The sequence below is a fragment of the Manis javanica genome, chromosome 1, assembly GCF_040802235.1.
Source record: "Manis javanica isolate MJ-LG chromosome 1, MJ_LKY, whole genome shotgun sequence".
Taxonomy (NCBI): domain Eukaryota; kingdom Metazoa; phylum Chordata; class Mammalia; order Pholidota; family Manidae; genus Manis; species Manis javanica.
In genome coordinates, this window is record NC_133156.1 from 27,771,271 (window position 1) to 27,791,464 (window position 20,194).

Below are 20,194 nucleotides of genomic sequence, written 5' to 3' on the forward strand. Positions count from 1 at the left end.
ATGTGTCTTCTTACTCCCTGCTGGCTGGAATGCTGAGATAATAGCTGGAGCGCAAGTAGCCGTCTTAACCTATGAAGTGGGAGCCAGTTACGCAGAAAGGTAGAACAAGATAGAAAAACCACTGTTGTTTTAGGTTTCCTTCAGCTTAACCTAATCTGAACTGATATCTAAGTAATCTACTAAAAGTTAGGGTCTCCAGTAAATAAAATGCAGAGACATGAGAACCAGAAAAAGCAAAATCCTTGCCAATGAGACCCTTGACAGGAGTGTGAAAGCAAGCACTGCTGATGTGAAATAGAATGAGGAATCTGCCAGCATCTCAAGGTTCCTCCCTCATTCAGAGATGTCGTCTGGTCAGTGACATCCTCCACCCCACAGCTTCCCTTATCCATGTGAGAACAAATGAAATTAAGAGTCAGGACTTCAAGAAAGAATATCCTCTAAAGCACAGATTGTGTATGACTAAGACCAAGATGCTCACTGGCACGGAACACAGGTCATCCAGAAGGGAGGACAACTGTCTTCTACATACACTCAAGAGAACAAAACAAGACACAAAGACTAAGTTGACCTAACAAGTCTCAATAAATTAAAAGGACTGAAATAATACAATGGATGTTCTCCATCCACAGGAAGGTTAAATTAGAAATCAACAAAAAGAAACCTCCATAGTCCCAGGTATTTGGAAATTGGTTCAAAGAATAAAAAATACAACATTTCAAAACTTATGGGACAAAGCTGATGCAGTCCTTAAGAGGAAATTTATAGACTTAAGTACTTATATTAGGAAGAAAGTTAAGATAAAAATTTAAAAGCCGGGGGGCGGAGCCAGGATGGCGGAGTGAGTAGAGCAGTGGAAATCTCCTCCCCAAAACACATAGATCTATGAAAATATAACAAAGAAAACTCTTCCTAAAATAGAGACCAGAGGACACAGGACAACATCCAGACCACATCCACACCTGCAAGAACCCAGCGCCTTGCGAAGAGGGGCTCCACCATTTTGGAGGAGTAGCCCCAGCCAGGCCACGCCCACAGCAACAGCAGAGATAAACTCCATAGCAAACGGGCAGGTAGCAGAAGCCCTGTCTGCGCACAGCTGCCCAGCACAAGCCACTAGAGGTCGCTATTCTCCCAGGAGAGGAAGGCCACAAACCAACAAGAAGGGAAGCTCTTCCAGCGGTCACTTGTACCAGCTCTGCAAACTATCTCTGTCACCATGAAAAGGCAAAACTCCAGGCAGACAAAGATCACAGAGACAACACCTGAGAAGGAGACAGACCTAACCAGTCCTCCTGAAAAAGAATTTAAAATAAAAATCATGAACATGCTGACAGAGATGCAGAGAAAAATGCAAGAGGAATGGGATGAGTCTGGAGGGAGATCACAGATGTCAGGAAGGAGATCACAGAAGTGAAACAATCCCTGGAAGGATTTATAAGCAGAATGGATAAGATGCAAGAGGCCATTGAAGGAATAGAAACCAGAGAAAAGGAACGTATAGAAGCTGACATAGAGAGAGATAAAAGGATCTCCAGGAATGAAACAACACTAAGAGAACTATGTGACCAATCCAAAAGGAATAATATTTGTATTATAGGGGTACCAGAAGAAAGAGGAAAAGGGATAGAAAGTCTCTTTGAAGAAATAATTGCTGAAAACTTCCCCAAACTGGGGGAGGAAATAATCGAACAGACCACGGAATTACACAGAACCCCCAACAGAAAGGATCCAAGGAGGACAACACCAAGACACATAATAATTAAAATGGCAAGGATCAAGGACAGGAAAGAGTTTTAAAGGCAGCTAGAGAGAAAAAGGTCACCAATAAAGGAAAACCCATCAGGCTAACATCAGACTTCTCAACAGAAACCCTACAGGCCAGAAGAGAATGGCATGATATATTTAATGCAATGAAACAGAAGGGCCTTGAACCAAGGATACTGTATCCAGCACGACTATCATTTAAATATGATGGCGGGATTAAACAATTCCCAGGCAAGCAAAAACTGAGAGAATTTGCTTCCCACAAACCACCTCTACAGGGCATCCTACAGGGACTGCTCTAGATGGGAGCACTCCTAAAAAGAGCACAGAACAAAACACACAACATATGAAGAATGGAGGAGGAGGAATAAGAAGGGAGAGAAGAAAAGAATCTCCAGACAGTGTATATAACAGCTCAATAAGCAAGCTAAGTTAGGCAGTAAGATACTAAAGAAGCTAACCTTGAACCTTTGGTAACCAAGAATCTAAAGCCTGCAATGGCAATAAGTACATATCTCTCAATAGTCACCCTAAATGTAAATGGACTTAATGCACCAGTCAAACGACACAGAGTAATAGAATGGATAAAAAAGCAAGACCCATCTATATGCTGCTTACAAGAAACTCACCTTAAACCCAAAGACAAGCACAGACTAAAAGTCAAGGGATGGAAAAACATATTTCAGACAAACAACAGTGAGAAGAAAGCAGGGGTTGCAGTACTAATATCAGACAAAATAGACTTCAAAACAAAGAAAGTAACAAGAGATAAAGAAGGACACTACATAATGATAAAGGGCTCAGTCCACCAAGAGGATATAACCATTCTAAATATATATGCACCCAATACAGGAGGACCAGCATATGTGAAACAAATACTAACAGAACTAAAGAGGGAAATAGACTGCAATGCATTCATTGTAGGAGACTTCAACACACCACAAACCCCAAAGGATAGATCCACTGAACAGAAAATAAGTAAGAACACACAGGCACTGAACAACACACTAGAACAGATGGACCTAATAGACATCTATAGAACTCTACATCCAAAAGCAACAGGATATACATTCTTCTCAAGTGCACATTGAACATTCTCCAGAATAGACCACATACTAGCTCTCAAAAAGAGCCTCAGTAAATTCCAAAATATTGAAATTCTACCAACCATTTTTTCAGACCACAAAGGTATAAAAGTAGAAATAAATTCTACAAAGAAAACAAAAAGGCTCACAAACACATGGAGGCTTAACAACATGCTACTAAATAATCAATGGATCAATGAACAAATCAAAATAGAGATCAAGGAATATATAGAAACAAATGACAACAACAACACAAAGCCCCAACTTCTGTGGGACGCAGCGAAAGCAGTCTTAGGAGGAAAGTATATAGCAATCCAGGCACACTTGAAGAAGGAATAACTATCCCAAATGAATAGTCTAACATCACAATTATCAAAACTGGAAAAAGAAGAACAAATGAGGCCTAAAGTCAGCAGAAGGAGGGACATAATAAAGATTAGAGAAGAAATAAACAAAATTGAGAAGAATACAACAATAGAAAAAATCAATGAAACCAAGAGCTGATTCTTTGAGAAAATAAACAAAATAGATAAGCCTCTAGCCAGATTTATTAAGAGAAAAAGAGAATCAACACAAATCAACATAATCAGAAATGAGAATGGAAAAATCACGACAGACTCCACAGAAATATAAAGAATTATTAAAGACTACTATGAAAACCTATATGCCAACAAGCTGGAAAACCTAGAAGAAATGGACAACTTCCTAGAAAAATACAACCTCCCAAGACTGACCAAGGAAGAAACACAAAAGTTAAACAAACCAATTACGAGCAAAGAAATTGAAACGGTAATCAAAAAACTACCCAAGAACAAAACCCCTGGGCCAGATGGATTTATCTCAGAATTTTATCAACCACACAGAGAAGACATAATACCCATTCTCCTTAAAGTGTTCCAAAAAATAGAAGAGGGAATACTCCCAAACTCATTCTATGAAGCCAACATCACCCTAATACCAAAACCAGGCAAAGACCCCACCAAAAAAGAAAATTACAGACCAATATCCCTGATGAATGTAGATGCAAAAATACTCAATAAAATATTAGCAAACAGAATTCAACAGTACATCAAAAGGATCATACACCATGACCAAGTGGGATTCATCCCAGGGATGCAAGGATGGTACAACATTAGAAAATCCATCAACATCATCCACCACATCAACAAAAAGAAAGACAAAAACCACATGATCATCTCCATAGATGCTGAAAAAGCATTTGACAAAATTCAACATCCATTCATGATAAAAACTCTCAGCAAAATGGGAATAGAGGGCAAGTACCTCAACATAATAAAGGCCATATATGATAAACCCACAGCCCACATTATACTAAACAGCGAGAAGCTGAAAGCATTTCCTCTGAGATCGGGAACAAGACAGGGATGCCCACTCTCCTCACTGTTATTTAACATAGTACTGGAGGTCCTAGTCACGGCAATCAGACAAAACAAAGAAATACAAGGAATCCAGATTGGTAAAGAAGAAGTTAAACTGTCACTATCTGCAGATGATATGATACTGTACATAAAAAACCCTAAAGACTCCACTGCAAAACTACTAGAACTGCTATCGGAATACAGCAAAGTTGCAGGATACAAAATTAACACACAGAAATCTGTAGCTTTCCTATACACTAACAATGAACCAATAGAAAGAGAAATTAGGAAAACAATTCCATTCACCATTGCATCAAAAAGAATAAAATACCTAGGAATAAACCTAACCAAAGAAGTGAAAGACTTATACTCTGAAAACTACAAGTCACTCTAAAAAGAAATTAAAAGGAACATTAATAAATGGAAACTCATCCCATGCTCTTCGCTAGGAAGAATTAATATCGTCAAAATGGCCATCCTGCCCAAAGCAATATACAGATTTGATGCAATCCCTATCAAATTACCAGCAACATTCTTCAATGAATTGGAACAAATAATTCAAAAACTCATATGGAAACACCAAAGACCCCGAATAGCCAGAGCAATCCTGAAAAAGAAGAATAAAGTAGGGGGGATCTCACTCCCCAACTTCAAGCTCTACTACAAAGCCATAGTAATCAAGACAATTTGGTACTGGCACAAGAACAGAGCCACAGACCAGTGGAACAGATTAGAGACTCCAGACATTAACCCAAACATATATGGTCAATTAATATTTGATAAAGGAGCCATGGACATACAATGGCAAAATGACAGTCTCTTCAACAGATGATGCTGGCAAAACTGGACAGCTACATGTAGGAGAATGAAACTGGACCATTGTCTAACCCCATATACAAAGGTAAACTCAAAATGGATCAAAGACCTGAATGTAAGTCATGAAACCATTAAACTCTTGGAAAAAAACATAGGCAAAAACCTCTTAGACATAAACATGAGTGACCTCTTCTTGAACATATCTCCCCGGGCAAGGAAAACAACAGCAAAAATGAGCAAGTGGGACTACATTAAGCTGAAAAGCTTCTGTACAGCAAAAGACACCATCAATAGAACAAAAAGGAACCCTACAGTATGGGAGAATATATTTGAAAATGACAGATCCGATAAAGGCTTGACGTCCAGAATATATAAAGAGCTCACACACCTCAACAAACAAAAAACAAATAACCCAATTAAAAAATGGGCAGAGGAACTGAACAGACAGTTCTCTAAAATAGAAATACAGATGGCCAACAGACACATGAAAAGATGCTCCACATCGTTAATTATCAGAGAAATGTAAATTAAAACTACAATGAGGTATCACCTCACACCAGTAAGGATAGCTGCCATCCAAAAGACAAACAACAACAAATGTTGGCGAGGCTGTGGAGAAAGGGGAAGCCTCCTACACTGCTGGTGGGAATGTAAATTAGTTCAACCATCGTGGAAAGCAGTATGGAGGTTCATCAAAATGCTCAAAACAGACTACCATTTGACCCAGGTATTCCACTCCTAGGAATTTACCCTAAGAATGCAGCAATCAAGATTGAGAAAGACAGATGCACCCCTATGTTTATCGCAGCACTATTTACAATAGCCAAGAATTGGAAGCAACCTAAATGTCCATCGGTAGATGATGGATAAAGAAGATGTGGTACATATACACAATGGAATACTACCCAGCCATAAGAAGTGGAAAAATCTAACCATTTGCAGCAACATGGATGGAGCTGGAGAGTATTATGCTCAGTGAAATAAGCCAAGCGGAGAAAGAGAAATACCAAATGATTTCACTCATCTGAGGAGTATAAGAACAAAGGAAAAACTGAAGGAACAAAACAGCAGCGGAATTACAGAACCCAAAAATGGACTAACAGGTACCAAAGGGAAAGAACTGGGGAGGATGGGTGGGCAGGGAGGCATAAGGGGGGGGAAGAAGAAGGGGGTATTAAGATTAGCATGCATGGGGGGGGAGGGAGAAAGGGGAGGGTGGGCTGCACAACACAGAGAGGACAAGTAGTGATTCTACAACATTTTGCTAAGCTGATGGACAGTAACTGTAATGTGGTTTTTAGGGGGGACCTGATATAGGGGAGAGCATAGTAAACATAGTATTCTTCATGTAAGTGTAGATTAAAGATTAAAAAAAAAAAAAAAAAGAAAGAAAGGGGGATTACTCCTTGATAGGATAAAACTATTGGTAAATCAAACATCAACGCATGCTTTAAATATCCTTAATGTTGATCACTTAAAGGGTGTCAGATGATCAGCTATGGAGGTACTCTTTTCTGATAATATTCCTTTCTCTTAAAAAAAAAAAAAGCAGTTCCTGTGTGCTGACCTCCAATGAATTCTACACAGTGGTATAGAGGGCATGTCAAAGTGTGGGCAAAGGGTCTGTTTGTTTCTATGCAGAAGATCAAGGCCTAGCTTGGCTACCCAGAAAATGAACTAAGATACGATATGAGGAGGAGCTTCCGGCATCAGCACTCTCTGGAGGACTTGTGCCGGGGGATGATCATCAAAAAGCCTCCACAGGGATCCGGACGATGCTGCGGTTGTGGCTGCATCCACCCCACCGTTTCCTGGACTTGCCATTGGAATGAGGAGGGAGATGTCTAGGCTGGCATGTGCATACAGTGAGACAACGAATTTGACCAGATCTGTACTGTTGGAACTCAACCAGGAGTTGGGAGGGGTGCAAGTTGTAGCACTCCAAAATCTTATGACTATAGACTATCTACGGTTAAAAGAACATATGGGATGTGAACAGATCCCAGAAATGGGTTGCTTTAATTTGTCTGATTTTTCTCAGACTGTTCAAGTACAGTTGGACAATATCCATCATATCATAGACAAATTTTCACAAATGCCGAGGGTGCCTAACTGGTTTTTTTGGCTTCACTGGAGATGGATGGTAATTATAGATTTGCTTTGTTTATGTCACCGTATTCCTATTATGTTAATATGTGAGTGCAAGTTAGTTAGTAGTTTAAAACCTATACATGCTTAAGGTACTCTACAAGAAGATATGTCAAAGAAATAATCAATCCTCCCATGTTTTCTTCCATATGCTACCTCTATAGCTTTTCTTCTTCCTTCCTAATTACAACCCTTCAATAGAATTCGTGCCTCATATCGAATTTACCGAGTATCATAATTCCTCCAGGTAGTAAAGATACCTCGAGACAAATGCTGGGCATAGAAGCCACAGGGCATAAATCTGCAAAGAAGTAAAAAGCTAACCTTTTCAAAGAATATTTCTTCTCTCTCACTTACCAACTTTACATTTCCCTGTATGGCCCCGGAAGATGACTGGTTAGCCAGAGACGGGTAAGATTCCTCAAGGGAGGAACAACCTAAGATAGGCACAGTCGCAGGGGGGCCATCAGGTGAGAAATTGGGGATCAACAGAGGTGAGGCTCAGAACCTCACCCCCCCTGCTTTGAGAGAAATCTTCTGCATCCGTGGATGTTTTGCTGCCCTTGTCTACTTGGATTAAAACTTAGTCCATAGGCACACACCTGATCATCTACATTTGCCCTCTTACAGCACTAAACTATGTTTTCTGCCTTTATCTTGCATCTACCTACCACTTCAGCATTTTATTAAAAATAAAAATAATAATAATAAAGGGAGAAATGTGGTATCCACATATAAATCAAGTATAAAAATCAAACGAATATTCATATTTGACCTGATTGTTTATAGTTCATAATGCGTGATCAAAACCGAAAGTTTCTGTGATGACTGCCCTTGTACTGTTCACCATGTAAGAATTCGTTCACCATGTAAGAACTTGTTCGTTATGCTTCAGAATATTGGAGACTGATGAGAATTAGGCTTGAGATGGATTAATGACTGTGCATTGAGCACTGACCCCCCTATACTGAATTTTATTGTTGTTAACAACCATTTGATCAATATGAGATGCCCTCTCAAAACAAAAAACAAAAAAACCAGTAATCTTATGAAAAATATTTGTCATTAATCATCAGTAAAATACAAATTAAAATTCAGTAGGATGCTATTCTTGAAATGAAAAAAAAAAAAAAAAAAAAAAGCAGTCCCTGTGTGACCTCCAAGGAGTTCTACACAATGGTATAAAGCGCATATCAAAATGTGAGCAAAGGGTCTGTTTGTGTTTATACAGACGATCAAAGCCTAATTTGGCTACCCAGAAAATGACCTAAGATACGATATGAAGAAGAACTTCCAACATCAGCACTCTCTGGAAGACTCATACCAGAAGATGATCATCAAAAAACCCCAACAAAGATCCAGGTGCTGCTACAGCTGTAGCTGCATTCATCCCACCAGTTCCTGGACTTGCCATTGGAATGAAGAAGGAGATATCTAAGCTGGCCTGTGCATACAGTAAAACAACAAATTTGACTGGATCTATACTGTTGGAACTCAACCAAGAATTAGGAGAAGTCCAAGTTGTAGCACTCCAAAATCTTACAACTACAGACTATCTACTGTTGAAAGAACATATGGGATGTGAACAGTTCCCAGAATGGGTTGTTTTAATTTGTCTGATTTCTCTCAGACTGTTCAAGTACAGTTGGACAATATCCATCATATCATAGATAAATTTTCACAAATGCCTAGGATGCCTAACTGGTTTTCTTGGTTTCACTGGACATGGCTGGTAATTATAGATCTGCTTTGGTTATGTAACTGTATTCCTATTATGTTAATGTGTGTGCGCAATTTAATTAGTAGTTTAAAACCTATACATGCTTAAGTTACTCTACAAGAAGATATGTCAAAGAAATAGTCAATCTTCCCATGGTTTCTTCCACCTGCTACTTCTATAGCTTTTCTTCTTCCTTCCTAATTACAATCCTTAAATAGAATTCGTGCCTCATATCAAATTTACTGAGTATCATAATTCCTCCAAGTGGTAAAGATACCTCAAGACAAATGCTGGGCATAGAAGCCACAGGGCACAAATCTGCAAAGAAGTAAAAAGCTAACCTTTTCAAAGAATATTTCTTCTCTCTCACTTACCAACTTTACATTTCCCTGTATGGCCCCGGAAGATGACTGGTTAGCCAGAGACGGGTAAGATTCCTCAAGGGAGGAACAACCTAAGACAGGCACAGTCGCAGGGGGGCCATCAGGTGAGAAATTGGGGATCAACAGAGTTGAGGCTTAGAACTTCACCCCCCCTGTTTTGAGAGAAATCTGCATCTGTGGATGTTTTGTTGCCCTTGTCTAGCTTGGATCAATACTTAGTCTATAGGCACACACCTGATCATCTACATTTGCCCTCTTACAGCACTAAATTATGTTTTCTACCTTTATTTTGCATCTATCTACCACTTCAGCATTTTATTAAAAAAAAAATAATAATAATAATAAGGGAGAAATGTGGGATTCACATATAAATCAAGTATAAAAATCAAAAAAAAAAAAAAAGTTTAAAAGCCTACTTTAAGAAGCTAGAAAAAGGAGAGCAAACCAAACCCACAGTAGCGAAAGGAATAATAAAGATCAGAGTGGAAACTAGTGAAATAGAGAACAGGGGGTTAAAAAAAAAAAATCAATGAAACTAAAAGTTGTTTCTTTGAAAAGAAGAATAAAATCGACATATCTTTAATTAACTAGACTGACAGAAGACACAAATTAGGGAAGAAAGCAAGGTATCACTATAAACCCTATGGAAATTAAAAGAATTATAAAGGAATCTTATGAACAAAGTCCTGCCAACAAATTAGGCAACTGAGATGAAAATATACAAGTTTCTAGAAAGGCACAAATTATTAACTGTGCACAGAACTATTAAAAAGCATGAAATACAAACTAACTCAAGAAAAAATCTGAACAGATCAGTATCAATTAAAGAAACTGACTTGGTAATAAGAAAATCTTACTCCACACAACAAATGTGCAGGCCTAGACAGCTTCATGGGACATTCTATTAAGAAAGAAATAGCATCCAACACAAGTGCTCTGACAACAGAGGAGAAAATCTTACCCAACTCATTTTATGAGGCCAGTATCACCCTGATATTAAAGCCAGGCAAAGACATCACAAGAAAACTACAGGCCAATATTCTATATGAACAGAAACACAAATAATCCTTAACAAATGATTAGCAAACCAAATCTAGCAACAAATAAAAAGGAATATATACCATGACCAAGTAGAATTTATCCCAAGAATGAAAGGTTGAATTTAATACCTGAAAATCAACTAATGTGGCATAGCAACAGGACAAAGGCAAAAACATAAGATCACTTTAACAGAGAAAAAAACACCTGACAAAAATTCAACTCCAACTCATGACAAGAACTCTCAACGAACTAGGAATAGAAAGGAACTTCTTTAACTTGAGAAAGAGCATCTATGAAAAACCTAAAGCTAACATCATACAGTGAAAGACTTGAATGCTTTACCCTAGAGGTTTAGAAACAAGGCAAAGATCACCACCAATATTCAGCATTCAGCATTGTATTGGAGCTTCCAGCCAGGGCAATAACGCAGGAAAAAGAAATAAAAGCCATCTAGATTAGAAAGGAAAAAGTAAAATTGTCCTTATTCACAGACAATGTGAGCTACATATGCAAAATCCTATGGAGTTTACTAAAAGCAACTAGAACTGATAAGCAGATGTAACAATGTCACAGGACATAGGATTAACATCCAACACAAGGTCAGGCCCAGAAGGCATCCTAGCTAATCATCAAACACTGACTGCCCATCCCACTGTTCTCACAGGAGGCTATCTTCCTATGGCATTTAAATTGTGAATCATCTTCCTGAGTCTCTGGCATATTTGGTTTTCAGAACCAAGCCTGTCTTTGTTATTTTTTTATTTGTTTTGAATCTCAACTCCCACATGGACGGTTTACTTTGAGCTGGCTGGGTACCTTGAAGCAGATCAGAGACCACCTGACTCATTTCTGACTCCAGCAATGCTGAACAGTGTGGAACCCAGTTAGTGTGTTCAACATTTGAGGGCAAGGCCATACAAGCATCTCATTTAATCCTCATAATGACCTTTTAATGGAGACATAGTTATTATCTTCACCCTTCAGATGAAGGCAAAGAAAAGGAAGTCAAGTGTCCTCCTATCAGCCACGCCTGTTTTAGCAGAGGCTCTCAGAACTCTTGAAGCTAGGCAAGGCATCATCTTCTGACAGGGCACCAGGCTACGGGGCTAGGCCCCTTGACAGAAATCAGCTCCTCTATTTTTTACCCTGAGAGAAAGTAAGGCCCACAAGCCTAACTATTTCTGTGGCTGGAAAAGTTCTGGTCAAGATGCAGCCTAAGGAAGCAGTGGCTTTTGAAGCAGGCATTCTTGGGCCCAGCTCTGACCTTCCCTGGCTGGGTGAGCTGGAGCCAGTCACCAAACAACTCTAGCTCTAATTTCCTCCTCCAGAAACCAAAGCAAACGAACACCCAGCTCATGGTACAGGTGGGAGGCTCAGGTCAGAAGACAAATATTTAAGTAATCTGCACAATGAAACTTTTTAAGGCATTGATCTATAATATGTTTGCAGCTTGGGAGAAGGGGGTAGTAGCCTGTTAGGCTGAGACTCTGGAAGGGCCCAGGCATCATTTAAAACCTCAGTAGAGGAATTACAGGACCCTGGGTCCTTCAGGTTAACAGCGAGAGGGGATTAAAAAAACCCACAGAAATGTGTGCTATGGTACACAGAAAAAAAGAAATGCTAATTTTTGAGTGGCTATTGAAAAAAAAAAAAGAGCAACAATTAAAAATAATAAATGGTGGGTGGGTGAGTGCTGAGTGTGAACAATCTTCACTTTACCCAGCTCTTACAGGCTGGGAGATGTTCCCCGTGAGCCTGGCCCACCTTCAGGGTGAGGGATGAGAGTCTGCTGTGCCCAGGTGCCTTGCTGAGTGTAGCAGGTGAGATTTTGCTAAATTCTCAACCCTATGAAGGTTGATTTCCAATTTATAGAAAAATAAACAGAGTGGTGGGTTTCATCATTGCTAGGATAGAGCTGGGACTTGAGCCCAGGCAGTCTGCTTCAAACTCCCTGCTGTTTACACTGTCTCCCCCATTGACCCCACCAGAAGAGGGGCAATTTACCCAAGCCAGTACCCTCCTACCCCCTGGCCTTTGCCTAGGCTGATTTCTCTGCGTGGAACACTCCACTTCGCCTGCCAAAGTCTCCAGCCCAGTATAGATGCCACTTCCTCCAAGAGGCATTCCCTCCTGAAAAACCCCTATCTGTCATCACCAGCCATGCTCTACAAGCCCCAGCGCACACTCTCTATCCCAATCCTTTCACACATCTTGGAATAACCCAGCCCATATGCAAAACCCACCTCTATGCTGGGAACTCCCTGAAGGCCAGAGCCCCAGGAGCCTCAGACAGGCCAGTACCTCGCAGATGGGGTGCTCAACAGAGCTTGTAGAAAGCATAGGAATCTCAGTAGGAGCTCAAAAGACCCCAAAGGAGACCCTGCGGCTCCACTGGGCAAAGACAGAGTAGAAAATGGACAGAACAAGGCTAAGCCACAGTTGCTCCTGAGGCTTCTGCACATGGGGCAAGAGCGGCCCTGACAGGCCCATCTTCAGCCCTGGGCTCTAGCGTGGGTGGGCGGGGCTGCCTCCTCTCAGGCCTCACCTGTGCTGGAGAATCTGCCACCTCCTCAAGGTCTGGCTCCTCCTCACTGCTCTCCGAGTCTCCGTGCACTTCGGCTTTGCCCCGGGCCGCTGCAGGCCCTGCCTTCCTGGAGAGTACTGGAGCAGTCCCTTGCCCTGAGGACCCTTTCGTGGGCGCCGAGGCAGCTTTCACCTGGAAGCTCTTCTCCACAGACTTTGCCTGGAACGGCACGAAGAGAGGTGTGCTATAGAAGCCCGAACAATACAGGAAAGCTGGTCCCGAACCAGCTAAGCAGACTTGGCTTCACCTGTCCCACTGCTGTGGTAGGAGCCATCTCCTCACTCTCTGATTCCTCACTGCTTGAAGAGTCCACCTCTGGCCTCTGGGCACTCCTGGCTGTAGCTGGGGGTGACGTGCAGGCTGGCGAAGCTGCTGTTTCTGCTTTCCAGAGGGCTGGTGTGCCCACTCGCGCTGGGGGGCCCTTGGCAGATGCAGGGGTAGCAGGGGCACCCTTCCTGGGAGAGGCCTTGGTCTGAGGAGTTTTCATAGCTGGTTTTGCCTGAGGATACACAGAAGTCAGAAGCCAGAAAGGTTCAGAGCCTGGATGCAGAGCCCCCATCTGTTCTGGAGTAGAGCCCCACTGCCCCACTTCCCCACAGCATCTTGCGGCACTATGGGTGGGGATGGCTCAGTAGCAGGCTTTGTAGCTGCCTCTCTGGCAGCGTCACCTGGGCCGGAGTCACGGCAGTCGGAGCCTCCTCCTCACTGTCAGATTCTTCACTGCTCTCCGAGTCTTCCCCAGATCTTTCTGCCTTGATCTGGATGGCTGCTGGCCCAGTCTTCTGAGGGAGCCCGTTGGCAGGGCCTGAGGTGGATCTGACCTGGGGGATTTTTCCCAAGGACTTTGCCTACAGTAAGATACACAGGACCAGGGGAGGGAGCGTGAAGCATGGCTGTATGCAGACACAAAAGACAAGATTCACAGCGTTAGGGAGGAGGGAAGAGCTTCGGGGCAGGGACCTCACCTGGGCCTGGGCCACAGCTGTCGGTGCCTTGACCTCACTGTCTGACTCCTCCTCACTGCTGCTCTCCGAGGTTTCTCCCTGCTTCCCTGCCTGGGTGGCTGTGGGTCCCATCTTTCCATGGGGTGCTGGGGCAGTGCCCTTCCCTGAGGGCCCCGCAGATGAGGCAGCTCTGGCCTGGGAGTGGCAAAGGACAGATTCAGGGCAAGGGGTATACAGGAGAATGTGTGTGAGGTGAGACAGGAGGTGGAGAGGGCAAATGGGGGCACAGGGCCATTGTGGGTGTCCTGCAGCCTTACCTGAGCCAGTCCTGCAGTTAGGGGCATAGCTGCTGGAGCCTTTCCGTCGCTGTCTGACTCCTCCTCGCCGCTGCTCTCCGACTCTTCCTCCTGCTTCCCCGCTTTGGCCCGGGCAGCTGCAGGCCCTGTCTTGCTGGGGGGTGCTGGAGGAGCCCCCTTCCTAGGGGAGTCCTTGGCAGTGGCTGAGGCAACTCTGACCTGGGGGGCCTTCCCTAGGGGCTTCCCCTGAGTGAAACAAACAGAGGGTGGGCAGGAGGAGACAGAAGACCAGACAGGGCAAATGACACTGGGGGTGAGAAGAGGGACTCCTGAGTGCATCTGGGACTCCTGCAGAGGGGTAGGCATGCAGGCTGCTTGCAGGGGCTCTCCCTTCCCAGGCCTCACCTGATGCAGGGTACTGGCAGTGGGTGTCTCCTGCTCACTGTCTGACTCCTCGCTGCTGCTGCTGCTGCTCTCTGTGGCCTCCTGGGGCCTCCCTGTCTTGGCCAGGGCAGCTGCAGGCCCTGCCTTCTCAGGGGATGCTGGAGTGGCCCCTTTCCCAGGGGTTCCCTTTACAGGACTTGACGCAGCTCTGACCTGGACAATTTTCTCCGACACCTTTGCCTAGTAAAAGAGAAAGGGCAGTTTGTCCTCTTCCTTACCCTCCGGTGATGCCTTCAGGACGAAGTCAGGCCTTAGTGGGGCTCACAAGCCCTGCACACTTCTCTCCTCACCCACCACCTTGACTGGTGCTCAGAACTGGCCTATCAGCTTCATACCCACTGCCCATCCACCTGGCTACCCCTGCCTCAGCCTCTGGGCCCCAGGCAGATGCCAGTTCCTTACAGCGGTTCTCCCCGAGGCCCACGTGTGGCCCCAATTGCTGCCCTACACACGTGTTATAGCCGCTCTCTGGCTGGGCTCCCCCATCGGCAGGAGAGCGCTATGAACACAGGCACCAAGTCTGGCTGACTCACTGCTGTACCCTCAGTGTCCTGGCCCCTAGTGCGTATCTGAGCGGCCTTAGGGGAGGGAGCAAGCAAAGGCCTGGGGAAGGAATTAGAGGAGCCCAGATGTGGTGAACAGGGAGGCAGTCCAAATGCAAAGAGAGGTCAGAGTGAGGTGAGGCCCTCCCTGGGCTTTCTGCACCTAGATAGCAGGAGACTCCTGGGAAGCCTGTCCTAGCTCCTGGGGCAAGGTCCCCAAAGCCCAGGCTTCCTCCTTGCTGGTCTCAGGCTTTGGCAGGGCGGCCAGCAGCTGATTCCCGCCCTCCTGAACACCTTCCCATGCAGGGGGTACAGGCTGCTCCAGACAGACTTTTTGGTTTGCCTCTTCAATGTCTGAACCATCATGGGGAAAATTGATTTTACGTGACAGTTTGTGCTTGGGCTCATTCTGACAAATGGGTACCAGGTAATACTGGTCAGCCCTGGGCACAGGAGAACCGACCTGAGCTGAGCAGCAGTGCTCTGCACATGATCTGTTACACTCCTCCCTCTCCTGCCCACATTAGGGCCTGGGTGCTTGCCGTGCCCCCTGCGCAGAATGACCTTCCTGCAAATATCCACATGGCACACGGCCCCTTCACTTCCCCTTCAGGCCATCAAATGTCTCCTAAGTAAGAACACCCCTAGACTATTTTAAATGGCCATTACTACTTTGCCTCAGTCACTAACATATGGCCCAGTGAATCTTACTTATGCCTTATTTATTGTCTTATAGTTCTGCCCCAGGTGTGGGATGGGGCCTCTCTGGGTAGGTTCCTGGGCCCTTTTACCACAGCTTTCTGCCCCTTCCTCTTCCAGGGTCTGATTCCAAGAGCTCCCCAGCCCCTCTGCTTTCCATTGGGATGTGCCCAGAGCCTCAGAGGCTGCAGACCTGGCCATCCACCTGGGGCAGGGGATCCCAGCAGATGGAAGGTAACCGGATTCATGTGCTACCAAGCCATGAATTAGCCTGAGAAGCCAGAGGACCAGGCAATTAAAACTTCTCAAGTCCCTTCACAGCAGGGCTAGCTGGGTTGAGAACAGCAGCCCACTTACTAGACATGGACACTGAGGTAAAGGAGAGCTCCTGACAGAGCTGGGGGCAGGACCACCCTTTGGGGAGCAGCCATTCTCCCCAGGCTCCTGCCTGAAAGAGAAGGGCAGTTTCCACAGCCACTGGAGCAAGCCTGGCTGCCCTTGCCCTTCAACTTCCACCCCCCGATCCCTCTCCCCAGACTCCAAGGACAGTCTTCTCCGGCAGAGGCTGAGCGCATTACATAGTACTCTGCCAGTCCGTGGGGACGAGGGGAGAGTTCCTGGCTGCTGGGGGCCCTGAGGACCCTGAGAGGCAGCCCTCCCCAGGCCTCACTTGGCTGGGTATCCCAGCAAGGGTATCCTCTTCACTCTCAGACTCCTTGCTGCTCTCTGAGTCTTCTTCTGGCTTCTTGGCCCTGCCAGCAAGGGGCAGGGCACCTCTTCTGACTGGGGGTGCCAGGTGCCCTGCCTTCCCAGGGGTTGAGGCTGCCCTTCTCCCTGGAGACTCCTTGGCAGGGGCTGGTAAGGCTTTGACCTGGGGTGGTTTTACTGAAGGCTTCACCTGGAACAAGGGGATGGAATAAGGGAAGGAACAATCATCTTTGCCAGGTTTACAACGTCTTTTCCTAATGTCATTTGATTCTCAAACAACTCCCTGAGACAGATGCTATCTTTACATCCATTTTCTAGGAAAGGACACGAGGCTCAGAGAGGTTACATCACTCAATACTAAAGGGCAAAGCTGGAACCCATATCTATGTGGCCTTGGGGGCAGGCAGCTCTGCACACAGGGTTCAGCATGGAGGGGCAGCTCCTCCTGACTAGGAGCACTCACCCTTCCTGACCTTTCAGCTACAGTATCTGATCATGGCGGCCATCCTGAGGGCCAGGAGGCCAGGATTCAAATGCCAGTCTGGCCTCTGGGCACATTCCTCCGTCTCTGGGCTCTTACTCAGACTGCTAACATCCTGACATTCCCATGGCTGGAGGTGCCCTGCCCCCATCCCCAGGATCAGTTACTCCCACGTGACCCTGGGCACTGGGGGCAGCCAGCTCCTCTAAGACTCCTCCTCACTGCTGCTGGCACCCTGGGCTAGCCCCGCAGCCCACGGAGGCTGTGTGTTGGCTTGGCTGCTAGTCTCCCTGGCCAGGAGTGGCTCCTTTTCCTTTGGCAGGGCCTGGGGGAAATGGGAGCCCAGGGTGCCCTATATTACAGCTGTATCTAGGGTCAGAAGGTGAGAATGTAATGGGGCAGCAGCCAGGCTTGGAGTTGATGGGAATAAGGTCTCTGCATTCACCGGTTACTGGGTGAGTGGGAGGTGAGGTGGGAAGGACTCCAGGCACCAACCAGATCAATCCAGCCCTGAAACCTGCTGGTTTTCCCTCCACATCTTTCCACTGGATCCTGGTGCCAGCCGCCAACATCTCCTGCCAGCACTACTTCAACAGCCCACTCAAGGATCTTACTACTTTTATTCTACGCCATCCTCCAATCCAGGCCACAACCACTGACCTTTCTGAAATGTAAACCAGGCCACCCCAGGATGGCCGCCTTCCTACCCCTTGGCCTTTGCTTGTGCAGCTATTCCTGCTTAAACATTTGTCCCCACATCCTTCCTGAAGTGCCCTGTACATCAAGGCTCTGCTCCAGTGCTGCCTGTCCCAGGAAGCCTTCCCTCATCTCACGGGCAGAATGCACATGCAGAGTGGCATCTCTCCACTGCAACCCTAGACCCTCCTCATGCCCCAATGCAATGAGCAGCACCTGGCTCCCCTCCCACCCCATCCCTTCCTAGGCCTCAGCCTTTTCAGATCCTTGTCATCCTGAAACACTTGCAGAACTGATCTGGTCTCACTAGTGTGTCAAGCCCTGGCCAGGCCTCTGGGAGGGCTAGAGGTTTGCAGAGGGCAACTCCTGAGGATGGGTGGCAGTTACCTCCACATATGTCTCATCGCTGGAGCTGGAGGTGTCCTCACTGGAGCTGACCGTCTGGCCTGCTGACACCATTCCTGAGGGATGAAAAGGGAGAAGACTGAGGGCCACCTTTTCTAGACATTCCTGCCAGGTAATCAGAGCCAGGTGCTGAGTACTTGTCTCTCCTGTGCAGAATTTTGGCCCCACCTCTCCTGAAAACCCACAGCTGAGGTGGATACCTTGTGAACCCCTATGTTCCTGCACAGCTGGGGCCCCGGTCAGGGCTATAGGTCCTACTGCACATGCGTGAGCACCTGATGGCTTAGAAAATCTTCCATCATTACACTGGGGCAGGCAAGGAAAATGCCTATTTAACATGAGAAACCAAGGCAAACCCAGAGCTCTCAGGTGAGTCTTGAAGCCTCTGTAGTGGGCCTTTACCCACCTGAGAGCAATGGACCAGAAATGGACCAATACCACTCAGGCTCCTCAGGTTCCCTCAGCAAGGCCTGAGGTGCCCCCTGAGCTGACCCCACCCACCCACCTCAAGGGGAGGGGAAAATGGCCTGAGGCCTTTGCTGTCACGGAGACAAACTCTGAGCTCCAGAATTCCCTAGAGCTTGACAAAGTGGTGCCCAGGCCTGCCTGCCCAGCTCAAACTCGGGGGGGCTCAGCTCCTGGAGGCCGGCTTCTCACCAGATTTGGCAGCAGCTCCCAGGGCCGGGACACTGCCCTCTCCTTCAGTTCGTGACACCGGGACGGTATTTGCCAAGGGCCCTGCTGACTTCCTGGGCGACTTCCCGGAGAGGAGGTGGGCCACGGCCTTCCCAGAGGCAGAACGTGGTGCGGAGTTCGCCACCGTGCTGACCTTCGTGGTCTTTGCCTACAGGGAACAGGAGGGACAGGCACACGTGGGTTCTGCCCACTGATGTAAGGGCACAGGCCACACCTGGGCCCAACTCTACCACTTCCAAGCCTGTGAGCTTGAGTGAATTATCCCCCTTGATCTGTATCTTCATCTGTAAGGTACTAAAATGATGCCTGCCCTCATAAAGGCGTGGAGAGCGCCAAATCAGTTTTTGGGACACAGCAGTGACTTCCGAAGTGGTGAGCGGCAGTTTACTTCATAATTGGTGTACGCGTTGTTGCTAATGCTCCAGGCAATCTTAGGGACACATCCTTTGAGATCTCTTAACACTGCTCCATGGACGATCAGAAAATGGCATTCTACTTTCTAAGCAGTTTCCAGTCGAGAAAATGCTTTTAAAGCTTTCAGGATCACAGGCATCTTACTATCTATGGTATCTCCACTGCCTTGCATAGGGCCTGTAGGAAAAAAGCTGTCTGTCCCGGGTGCATAAAATACCCGTAGCCCATGGCAGTAGGCACCATCCTCATCTTTCAGAAAAGGAAACTGAGGCCCAGAGAAGTGAAGGGATTCAGTAGGATCACACAGCTGGTGACACAGGCTGAGAACTGTATCCAGGCTGGGTGATTATTCACAACCCTATCCTTGTCTGCTAGAGGGGACTGCTATAGGACACTTCAACTCACATGTGACAGCTTAAAAGCTGGTCCCACTCACCTGAGCTTTTTCTTTCATGCTTGAAGGCAAAGCTACCCCCATGACTGAGGAATTGGTAGATGCTAGTCCTGGGGCTGCAAGACACAAACACCCCCAGGATGAGCCAGATGAGCCTTTTTCTCACTGAAGAACAGCAAACAGATTTCAGTTCACCTGACAGTTCAATTAGTATGGCTGCCTGGTGCCGTCACGAGGGGCTGAGGCTGAGCCCAGATTTGTGGGAAAAAGCTCTGTGGTGCATGAAGCACATCTACTAGGAAGCAGGGGGAGGGGTTGGCGGGGAGGAAGAGAGGGAGGGGAAGGATGAAGGGGAGGGACGAGACTTGAGAGCTCCAGTCTGCAGCCCCAGGGGGGTCCCAACTCCCTGGAGGCAGGAGACACTGAGGCCCCCCAAGGGAAAAAGGAGTGGCTCACAGTGCTGCTGCATCCTACCAGAGGCCCTGCCCAGCTCCAGGGGTGTGAAAGTAGTTCAGCAAGATAGGGTGGTGGTCAGGCAGCCAGCCGCCAGGC

The 20,194-nt window shown here is 46.2% G+C and overlaps 1 protein-coding gene across 7 annotated transcripts in view; it reads right to left on the reverse strand.

The window, feature by feature from the left end:
- Positions 1-20,194, reverse strand: part of TCOF1 (treacle ribosome biogenesis factor 1) — a 44,183-nt gene that overhangs the window by 16,697 nt on the left and 7,292 nt on the right. For all 7 annotated transcript variants that reach the window (XM_073230682.1, XM_073230672.1, XM_073230681.1 and 4 more), the window contains exons 4-13: positions 19,685-19,758; positions 18,796-18,982; positions 18,121-18,194; positions 16,519-16,746; positions 14,569-14,787; positions 14,185-14,409; positions 13,889-14,062; positions 13,592-13,771; positions 13,171-13,422; positions 12,885-13,082 (exon numbers count right to left, since the gene is read on the reverse strand). In XM_073230682.1, the coding sequence (XP_073086783.1) occupies positions 12,885-13,082; positions 13,171-13,422; positions 13,592-13,771; positions 13,889-14,062; positions 14,185-14,409; positions 14,569-14,787; positions 16,519-16,746; positions 18,121-18,194; positions 18,796-18,982; positions 19,685-19,758 (1,811 nt within the window). The remainder of the gene's footprint in view (positions 1-12,884; positions 13,083-13,170; positions 13,423-13,591; positions 13,772-13,888; positions 14,063-14,184; positions 14,410-14,568; positions 14,788-16,518; positions 16,747-18,120; positions 18,195-18,795; positions 18,983-19,684; positions 19,759-20,194) is intronic.